This window comes from Mastomys coucha, unplaced genomic scaffold (genome assembly GCF_008632895.1).
Source record: "Mastomys coucha isolate ucsf_1 unplaced genomic scaffold, UCSF_Mcou_1 pScaffold21, whole genome shotgun sequence".
NCBI lineage: Eukaryota > Metazoa > Chordata > Mammalia > Rodentia > Muridae > Mastomys > Mastomys coucha.
Genome location: NW_022196904.1, coordinates 36,974,211 through 36,984,340, shown reverse-complemented (window position 1 = coordinate 36,984,340; position 10,130 = coordinate 36,974,211). Strand labels below are relative to the sequence as shown.

The 10,130-nt window shown below is 51.7% G+C and overlaps 2 protein-coding genes across 2 annotated transcripts in view; one reads left to right on the top strand and one right to left on the bottom strand.

Annotated features, from left to right (window-relative positions):
• Gys1 (glycogen synthase 1) overlaps nucleotides 1-7,955 on the bottom strand; it is a 21,786-nt gene extending 13,831 nt beyond the window's left edge. The window contains exons 1-7 of the mRNA XM_031386607.1: nucleotides 7,623-7,955; nucleotides 6,086-6,267; nucleotides 4,392-4,583; nucleotides 3,046-3,231; nucleotides 2,626-2,770; nucleotides 868-985; nucleotides 383-503 (exon numbers count right to left, since the gene is read on the bottom strand). Coding sequence (XP_031242467.1) covers nucleotides 383-503; nucleotides 868-985; nucleotides 2,626-2,770; nucleotides 3,046-3,231; nucleotides 4,392-4,583; nucleotides 6,086-6,267; nucleotides 7,623-7,740 — 1,062 coding nt within the window. The 5' untranslated portion in view covers nucleotides 7,741-7,955. The remainder of the gene's footprint in view (nucleotides 1-382; nucleotides 504-867; nucleotides 986-2,625; nucleotides 2,771-3,045; nucleotides 3,232-4,391; nucleotides 4,584-6,085; nucleotides 6,268-7,622) is intronic.
• Nucleotides 7,956-8,182: 227 nt separating this feature from the next.
• The window catches only part of Ruvbl2 (RuvB like AAA ATPase 2), a 13,784-nt gene continuing 11,836 nt past the window's right edge, over nucleotides 8,183-10,130 (top strand). The window contains exon 1 of the mRNA XM_031386601.1: nucleotides 8,183-8,540. Coding sequence (XP_031242461.1) covers nucleotides 8,529-8,540 — 12 coding nt within the window. The 5' untranslated portion in view covers nucleotides 8,183-8,528. The remainder of the gene's footprint in view (nucleotides 8,541-10,130) is intronic.

The following is a 10,130-nucleotide window of genomic DNA, read 5'->3' as shown; positions in this document are numbered from 1 at the left end:
TGGTTTTTCAAAACAGAGTTTCTCCGTATAGCCCTAGCTGTCCTGGAACTCATTCTGTAGACCAGGCTAGTCTCAAACACAGAAATCCACCTGCCTCTGCCTCCCAAATCCTGGGATTAAAGGTGTGCACCACCACTGCCAGGCCCTTGAACTCATTCTATAGACAAAAGCTGACCTTGAATTTTTAATCTTTCTGCTTCACCATCTCAGGTGCTGGGATAACAGGTACAAGCCACCAGATCTCTCTTCTGATCTTTCTGGGACTCCATGCTCTGCTCTTACTCGAGGGTTTCCATAACCACTTCTCGGGTCTGTTCTCCCCAGCTAGGCATACTCTTCCCCCTCCCCTTCCCCTCCCACTGTTCCACCAAGCAGGCCTTACTCTGAGTAGATAGTTGAGGCGAGCCAATGCCTCCAGGAACACATCAGCTCCCTTGTTGGAAAACTCATAGCGGCCAGCGATAAAGAAATACAAAGTCTTGTCTAGGTTGAAGTCCAGGTGTCTAAACAAGCCACATGAGAGCGTGAGGTCCAAGCTCCTAACCCTGTGCTGAAACCAACAAACCCCAGAAGCCACAGGGCCAAAGAAAGTTTTTACAACGCACAGGTATTGGAGTGATACATGCAAGCGTAGGATTTTTCTCCTTAGATGCGTATTTACCCTAATACTCATCCCATAGCTCTAGATATCAGGAAATAATGGAGACCACAGCTGTCTAGAACTGAGGACCAAGAATCCAAACCCTCACCATCATCCCTGAGACTCGGGAGTCCTCTTTTCTCAGAGCTTGGGTTCCTGACCACAGACCATCTCAGACCCAGGAATCTCACCCCCATCCTCCTCTCTTAGCCGTCTGGCCCACATACCCATAAAAATGGCCGCGCACAAACTCCTGGATTCGTGCTTTGCTCTGAGCATGAAGGTTCTGGAATTCATGCATAGCAGAGAACTTCTTCACATTCAGTCCATTGGGGGTCACAATATCTAGGATTGGGGGAGAAGGGCCTATGCTTCATTTCCTTATTGTGATCAGCTTCATTGGCACAAATGAAAGGGGAGTTGACTTCCCTTTAATAACGTCACGGTTTTGATGGACCTTTAGTGAACTCCGCTCCACGGAGACTGATTCAACATTGCTACTTAACCCTTCTTACTCTTTTTATTTTATGTTTTAGGTTTTTTCTTGTATTTTATGTGTATAGTGGTTTTGCCTGCATGTAAGTCTGTGTACCATATATGTGCCTGTTGCCTGTGGAGGCCAGAAGAGGTCATCAGGTCTCCTAGAATTGGAATGACAGATGGTTATAAGCCACCATGTGGGTTCTGGGAATTAAACTTGGGTTCTCCAGAAAAGCAACCAGTGTTCATACACTCAGACTCGTGTGTGCATACACACACACACACACACACACACGCGCATACACACACACACACACACACACACACATACACACACACGCACACACATATAAAAACAAATATTTTAAAAAAGCATAGAAGGGGAGAAAGGATTGAGTCCCTAAAAGAGGCATGAAGACAAACAGTGTATTGTGAGCCAAATATGACAAAGCATGTTAATCAAGACGACCCTAGAACTACATAGTGAGACCCTAGCTCAAGAGAGAGAGAGAGAGAGTAGCTATCCTGGGAGAAGCAGGGTGGTGGTATTTTCAGTTCCTGTGTCAGAATAGGAGAAGGACAGATGGAAAACTATACCTCCCAGAGTTCCTGAGAATATCAGGTCCCATGGCACCATCCATCTGTAGGAGCTGAGGTATGGAGAGTTATGTTTACGAAAATAGAAGCTTTTACAAAGAATGCTTTATTAAAAAAAAAAAAGACCCAAGATCAGACCCACCGCATTCAGTAAAAGCTGGACGTGATTAAATGAGCCTGCAACCACAGTGTGGGGGTGGGGGAAGACAGGTGGGTCCTGGAAGCTTACACGGCCTCAACAAAATGGTGAACTTCAGGTTCAATAAGAGACCCTGTCTCACGAGAGCTGTTGGGGCTGACGAAATGGCTCTGCAGGCAAATGAGCTTACTGCTCTTGCAGCATGCAGATCGGGTAGGTAACAGTGCCTGTAACTGCAGCTGAAGATTAGGATCTAAGTCCTCTTCTACCCTCTGTGAACACACACACACACGCACACACCACTCACACACACACACACACCCCCCACACACACACCACACACATATACACACACGTACACACCACACACACACATACCACACACACACACACACACACAATTACAACAACTCAACAAAAGATTACAATCCTCATCAGGATCTAGGGCCAAGACTTAGGAGCACATGGGGCAGGATAGGCAAACCTAGTTCCAAGTTTACTTTATTAGAAAATAAAGCCCGTAATATTTCCATTTCTTCCAGAAGATCAGCATTTATATTAGCTACTTTATAAAATTAGAATGAATGAGACTATAGCTCCTGCTATCCTTCAGGGTAGAGAGTCAGCCAGCTTCATTTCTGAGATACCATCTCAACCCAGGACTTATGGGAGTTGCTGTTCTATTCTTGGGGTAAAATGACATTGGCGTTGAGTGTGGCATAGAGCTCCTTACCTCAGCCACACATCGGGACCACAGCTCAGATCCTACCTGGTTTCCTCTTGAGGAGGTGCTGAGCCTCAATGGCGGTGATCTGGGACACCGTAGTGAAGACATGGGCACAGTGGGCCGCTGCCCGCTCCATGCAGTAGCGGTGATAGATCTGCCTCTCACCTGCTTCCTTGTCTACATTGAACTGGGTAGGAATCAATAAAAGTTGAAGTTAAGAGAACCAGGGTAAGTAAGGCTAGGGTGTGGACTAGGGGCTTAGGGAGGTTGGGATTGGTAGCTGCACTCTGAGAGGTGGGTTTGGGCTTGGGTTTGAGGAGGACTAAGGAGGCCTCTTGGGTCTGAGGGAGGAGGGTCAGGGTCGGGCCCCTATGTCTGATGGCGGAAGGGCTGGGAGCCTGGACTCTTAGGAGCATGATTTCCTGCCAGGGCTTTGGGCTGTCTCCTACGCTCGCAGCTCACATTCTCCAGGTTGTTGTAGAAGTCCACGGCACCAGCACACAGGTAGCGCCCCAGCAGTGTGGCGTGAGTGGTGAAGATGGTTGCCACCGGCAAGCGCCGGGCACGGCACAGACAGAGACCGACGCCTGCCAACCATTCGTGGAAGTGAGCAACCACATAGGGCTTCTCTTCGTTTTGGGCCAGGAACTATGGGGCAACAGGGACAGGGTCACTGTGTTTCCACACGGCACAAAAGGAACCAGCTGCAATCCCCATCATGGACAAAGAAGCAGGGAAGAGGTAAGCCCGCCATTACGCAGAGCAGGCGGCGTTCCCACAAAGGGCTGAAACCCCAATTCAAGCCAACGAGTTGACCTCATCCCCAGAGGTTGACGGGATTTTTGGTTTTGGTTTGTTTTTTGCCAATGTCTAAATTCTGGCAAAGCTGAACTGGAAGGACCAACACCCCAAGCCCTGGTCACAATTCCAGAGACTTGGTTTTTTTCTTTTTTTTTTTTCTTTTGGTTTCCCAACACAGAACTTCTCTGTGTCCTGCTGGTTCCTTGGCTGTCCTGGAACTCACTTTGTAGTCCAGGCTGGCCTAGAACCCAGGGATCTGCTTGCCTCTACCTCCTGAGATTAAAGGTACACGCCACCGTCCCGCTAAGACTCAGCATTTCAATCAGTGGTAGAATTTTATTTATTTATTTATTTATTTTGGTTTTTTGAAACAGGGTTTCTCTGTATAGCCCTGGCTATCCTGGAACTCATTCTGTAGACCAGGCTGGCCTCGAATTCAGAAATTAAAGGCGTGTGCCACGACCACCCGGCCAGTGGTAGAATTTTTATGGGCAAAAAACAGGACCAAAATTCCCAGATTTCCTTGAGGCAAGTAGCTCCTGTTTGTCCTAAGGCATTCCAATTAAGTGTCCTAAAACTTTTTTTAAAAAAAAATTCTAGAATGGGTTTGGAGTGGGGAAAGCCCAGATTTTCTGGTTCTGAAACCAACTCAAGGTCGGTAAGTATCAAAAGTTCCCCAGAGTGCTTAACGGTAACGGATATCAAACTAGGCAGCAACTCCCAGAATTCCCGGGACCCAACCCTCTTCAGACGGGACTCCCTGGAGACGAAGCCACAGTGTGTTTATACCTGGACGATTAGAGTAAATGAAGCTGACATTGACACTTCTGGTCTCTGAGAAAAGAAGCTAAACTCCTTTCAGAGTTGATCCTTGGATTAAAACAGTGTACACTTCCCAGAATTCCCAGGGGGAGCCCACCCTCTGGCCCAAGCTGTGATAATGATGATAATGATGGTTTCAAGTCTAGGTAGAAAGGCTGAGGTGGGGGGTCTGTAGTACAGCCTACCTCACCCAAGAACCAGGTGGTGAGAAAGCCGAACAGGACAGCATCATTGGCCTCGCGGTCGTACCAGGGTACCCCGATGTTGCAGGTGTCCCAAAGCTCACCCTTCCAGCGCTCCAGGGCCCAGGCTGAGGCCCCCACATCCAGGAGCACCACTAGGGGTCCCCCCTCGATCAGCCAACGCCCAAAATACACCTGAGGGAGAGGCAAAGGGAGGCTCAGACGACCTCGCCCGCATTCCTCACAGTCTTACATTCCCAGCCTGGTAACTGAGCTCAGCTGCTTCACGTTTCTCTCACTCATAGCCCCATCTGTGGCCCTCTGTAACTCCGCCTAATACTTCTTCCCTCTTCCCATTGGCCTGTTTTGTCTTCTGTGGTCACTCACATATCTATTAGCCAGGACTGCACTTTCTCACCCATTGCCACGTTCCTAAAACTCGATGTTCTATTTCAGTCTCCATTAGCCCCTTTCCTCCTGATACCACAGGTATGGCTCCAGCCCAACCTGGCTTCTTCCGGCCAGGGCCTCACTGGGGTACCCCTCCCCCTCCCAGCTGTTGTCTGCCCTTTTGCTGGGAGGGGGGGTCTATTATTAGGAACAGCTGCCCTGGGGGAGGGATGTGGCCACTCTGGAGTCCTGTAGGGACATGGTTTGGCCTGACTGGATGCTGGAGCCCACCCCAAGCACAGGCTGTGAATAGGTGGAGCCTCTGCACTTGTCTTCCCATCCGCATCTCTTCTAGGTTTCCTCCATCTCACCTTCCCTCTCTTCTGGCTTTCTCCTGTAGTTCTTTCTTTTGGGGATGGGGGAGGGGGACAGGGTTTCTCTGCCTAGTCCTGGCTGTCCTGGAACTCACTCTGTAGTTTCTCAAACTCAGAGATCCACTTGTCTCTGCCTCCTGAGTGCTGGGACCACCAGGCTTCTCTTTGTGGTTCTGAGGATTAAACCCCACAGGCCATGCTAGGTAGGGGCACTACCACTGAGCTATATAACCCCAGACTCCTACTGGGGGATTCTAGGCAAGGACTCTACCACTGGGCCACACCCCCAGCCCCTCATTGGGAGATTCTAGGCAGGGGCTCTACCACTGAGCCACACTCCCAGACTCTCACTGGGGGATTCTAGGTAGGGGCTCTACCACTGAGCCACGCTTCCTCACTGGGGGATTCTAGGCAGGGGTTCTACCACGGAGCTATGCCCCTTCCTCCTTAGTTCATGGATCTTTTCACCTCAGACTCTTTCCCTGTTTCTCCTCTCTTCATCTCTATTCCATCTTTTTGCCTGCCTGGCTATTCGTCTTCATTTTATTTTATTATTTCTTTTGAGACAGTGTCTTCTTGTGGTCCAGACTGGCTTAGAACACACAGAGATCCCCCTGCCTAGGCCTCTGTAGTGCTGGGATTGCAGGTGTGCTCATAAAGCCTAGCTGTCTTTCTGCCTAGCTCCAGCTTGTTTCTATTCTCGGGGTCTGAGGATCTCAGCTGAGATTCATCTCCATCCACTTGGCCTTTCTAACATCTGCTACCCACTGGCCGACTTCACCAGATCTTATACCTTTCTTCCCTGGGCCTGCTGGGAAAGTGCCACCCATAGCTAACTATGCCTCCTGCTTCCACTCCACCTTCTTTCTCTTCACCCGTTGCTAGGACCCCTGCTGGCAGCCTCCCCCCCGCCCCCGTAGGGCTGTGTCCCACCTTACAGCCCTTGCTGTTCATGGAATCCAGAGTCCTCTTCAGTTCCGGAGTTGGGGGCTCCAGGAGCTCTACCTGCGTCCTCACACCCTGCTCCGTGTATGGTCCCACCAGATAGTAGTTGTCACCCCATTCATCCCCTGTCACCTTCGCCTTCGTCTGCAGCACAGTGTAGATGCCACCCACTGTGGGCCAAAGTGCAAAAGGACAGACAACCCCACCATTGGTCCATGTCTTTGAGACCTGGCAGGTAATGGGATGTGTGTGGGTAGTGTTGGGGTAGAAGATAGGCAGGAGTCCATACTTAGGAATCAGAGATGGTCAGGGCTGGAGGCTAGGGACATGAAAAGCAAACCCGAGGATAGCCCTCTTGGGTTTATGGAGACAGGGGACTGAGATCAGGATGCTGAGGGAGGAGCAGGCTCCGGTTAGACTCCTGGTCATGAGACAGGAAGCACCCTTAGTCTTAGTGAAGTAGGAGCTGGACCCACTCAGAATCTAAAAATCCTAACTTTCAGATGTACTGGGTAGAATGGTACATGGCCCCATCCAGCTACCCAGTTACTTAAGGGAAGCTCGACTTAATATTCCTCACTTTTGGGGCACTAATGATGCTAGCCCGGGGCTGGGACACAGGCATGCTGGGCCTTGCTCCTCCCGTGACCCCACCTCAGATTTAGGAATCTGGGTCCTCAGCCTCCTCACTTGAAACCAGTACCTTGGCAGTACACAGCAGAGTCTGCCATCTGCCAACATGCTGAGAGACCCAGTCTCTTTCTCCCTCAGGATCCAAAAAAGGAAGCATTCAGATCCATAAGGCCCAGCTCCTGGGGATTCAAGCCCAGCCTCTTCACAAGCAAGAGGCGAGTGGTCTTAGATACCCATACATCCGACTAAGGGTTGTGGGTGGGTTCCTCCCATCCTAGGGCCTAGCTCCTGACCAACTTAGGACTTCCAGCTTTCCCAGTCCACAGGGAGGCACCTCACTCCGAAGGAAGCCATGGTTTAGGCCCTGAGCTCCTTCAAACTCCGACATTCAGGTTTCCCACCTTGGATCTAAGAATCTGTCTCTCCAGGCCCCTCTCGGCTTTACACGGGGTCAGGTCCGCTAGGCTTCCTGGAAAATCCATGAATCCCAACTTTTAGAGCACTCCTACTCCACAGTCACATCCTCTGGACCACAGACCCAAAAGCTCCAGTGTTCCTTGGGCTTAGATGCCTTAGCTCCTTCCCCTTTGAGATCTCAGGTCTCTCGGCCCTCGAAAACCTCCCTCCAAGACCCAGGAATCTTTCTCTAAGTGCCCTCTTCCCTAGATTGCAGAACCTGAAGCCTCCTTCCATCTTAAGAGAAGTCTCTTGTCCCTTCCCCCCAGGGCCTAGGACGCCTACTCCAGCCCCTCCACAAGGACACAGAAGTCACAGGCGCTTTCCCCAGGACCCAAGAGTCCTCCACGTAGCTCTTTCCTCGTCTGAATCGGAGTTTCGGGCCCCCATCCTCGCCTGCCCTCCTTGGTCAAGGGACCAACGCTGACGTTCTCACCCTTGTTGGCCACCTCCCAGGCCACCTCGAAAAGCACTGCGTTCTCCGGGTCGAATTCATCCTCCCAGTCTTCCAATCCTGGAAGCGAGGACATAGAGAGACTGCGGCTGAGAGGCATGGCTACTGCGGGCAGGGGACTTCGAGCACCAAAAATGGGAACCCGAGAGATCGGCTGGGAATGCACCAGACTTGGTGACCGGTCGGGTTAGCGGGTGTCCCAGAGGAAGCTTGCAAGGCGCTCCGCTTCCTATTGCACGACCGCACCCCCGCCCCAGAGCGCTCCGACTCAAGTAGGGTGAGCGGCGACACTGAATCCGGCGGGCAGCTGCAGTGAAGCCTCGTGGCCGCCAGGAGGCACTGCCCACCCTGCTGGTCTAGCACGATTGGTCGGCGGCTGGGGGGCGGGGGCTATTGCGTCTTCTTATTGGCGGATGGGATCCGGTTTCCTTGGCCAGAGCCTCCCGGGGAGCTGCAAGGGGTGGGGCCTGTTGCTACGCAGCACGGAAGTGATTGGTGAATAGAGCTGTCAGTCTCAGCTGTAGGCCCAATTTGGTGAGGAAGGTTGGACAGAGAGGGAAGGGATCGTGGAGGACGTGTGGTTGCTACAAAATGTGTTCAGAATTTTGCAATCGGACTTAGCAGTTGCAGGGCGGGGGGAAGGAAAGGGGAGGAGGCTAGGTAATAGGAGGAGGAGCAAGAGACGTCAGGAACCCACCCGGGATTCAGAACACCCGCTTTCCAATTTAGCCTCTCGGGTTGGGCGCGGCCTAGTGTACGCCCCCAGGACAATTTTACATATTTTATGAACCATAGAGGTGACTGGATGACCTGGAGCCTAGAGAGGACGAAGACCGCGCTTCTAGCCGATTTCCGTTTCCGCTGAGGCTTTGGCGGTTGGTGTGCATCATGGCAACCGTGGTAAGTGTTGGATGCATGTGGAGGACCGACAATGACCCTTCTTACGGAGTCTGAAGGAGGGAGCTGGAGAGGATTCTTGGGTCTGAAGGAGGAGTGATAAGGAAGATGCCGGGTTTGACAGAGGAGGTCTGGGGAGCACTCCTGATTCGGAGGGAGGATGCTAAGAAGGACTCCGAGTCTGAGCAATAGATACTGAGGAGGGTGCATGTGTCTCAGGGAAGACAGCAGAGGAGATGCATGAATCTGAAGGAACAGGGCTGAGGAGGTCGCCTGGTTCTCAAGGAGGGCTTGGGAGGACACATAGATCTATGGGGAGTGTTGGGAGGAGAGGATACCAAGGTCTGAGGAAAGCAGGCTGGTGTGTGCACCTCTGTGTTTGAAGTAGGAGGGCCAGAACAGAAGCCCTGAATCTGAGGGATGATCACATTGGATGAGGCCTGGTCTGGGGGAGAAGGACTGGGGAGGGCACCTGGGACTGAGGGAGGAGGGCTGGGAAGGATGCCTGAACCTAATGGAAGAGGGCTGGATTTGGACTCCTGGATCTGGAGGAAGTGTATTGACCACTGAGGAAGGAGCTCCGTTGTGGCTTTTGAAGCTGATGGAGAAGGCACCAATGTAGCAAGAGTCCTAGGTCTGTCAGGCATGGAACTGGGAGCCTTTAGTCCCAGCACCTGGGAAGCAGAAGCATGTGGATCTCTGAGTTCGAGGACAGCCAGGGCTACAGAACAAGTTCCAGGACAGCCAAGGGTTACACAGAGAAACCCCCGTCTCGAAAAACAACAGAAAGGATCCTGGCTCGAATAGAAGGGTCATGTAGACACTCAGACTTCTCTGTGCATGACTGAATAGCCTGAGCCTGGACTGGCAGAGTTGTGGTTTGTCCCACGTTGTGTTTTAGAAACTTCCCCTACCTCTTGATGTAGTCAGTGGCCAGTTCCGAAGTCTCGTCCCAGTGTCCTGTGAGGACTGCTACCCTGATCTCTGGGGGAAGATTAGTAAGTGGGAAGTTGTGTTGTGTGCTTGAGAGCACAGGTCACATAGATAGGAATGTGTGTCAGGGGCCAGGAGTGTGACAGTGAGGAAGAGAAACAAAGTATAGATTCAGAGCGAGGGGTCTTGTCCAGAACCTCACTTAGGGCACACATCTGTGCCATCACACAGTTATTTGAATGTTCAAGTGAGCGAGTAAAGCCCAGAAAGTGAGACAGGCATATTGGGCCTGGCATTAGCTCCGCAGACCTCCCAGTGAAGGAACATTGTGGCCTTGTGGTGGCCTCAGTTCTGGGGTTGGGCTCAGTCAGGTAGTAGGGAGATGGGTGGGAAGTCTGTTGCTGTCGCCATGGTGAGGAAGGGCATGCCTTTGTTTGCCTTATGAAGGGAGGGCCTGTGTGTAATAGGAGTTTGGAGTCTCATGCCCCTGCAGCCCACCCATCCTCCTACAGAGAGGAAATTGGAAGGCTCCCACAGCAAGAGACAGGCAGTCAATGATCCTGGGCCATGGGCAATCCTGGAAGGCCTAGTTTGGGGAAGAGGCATCCTGAGCCTTGGTTGAGGGCTGCTTAGCTTTGTGGTTTCTTAGGTTCATTAAAA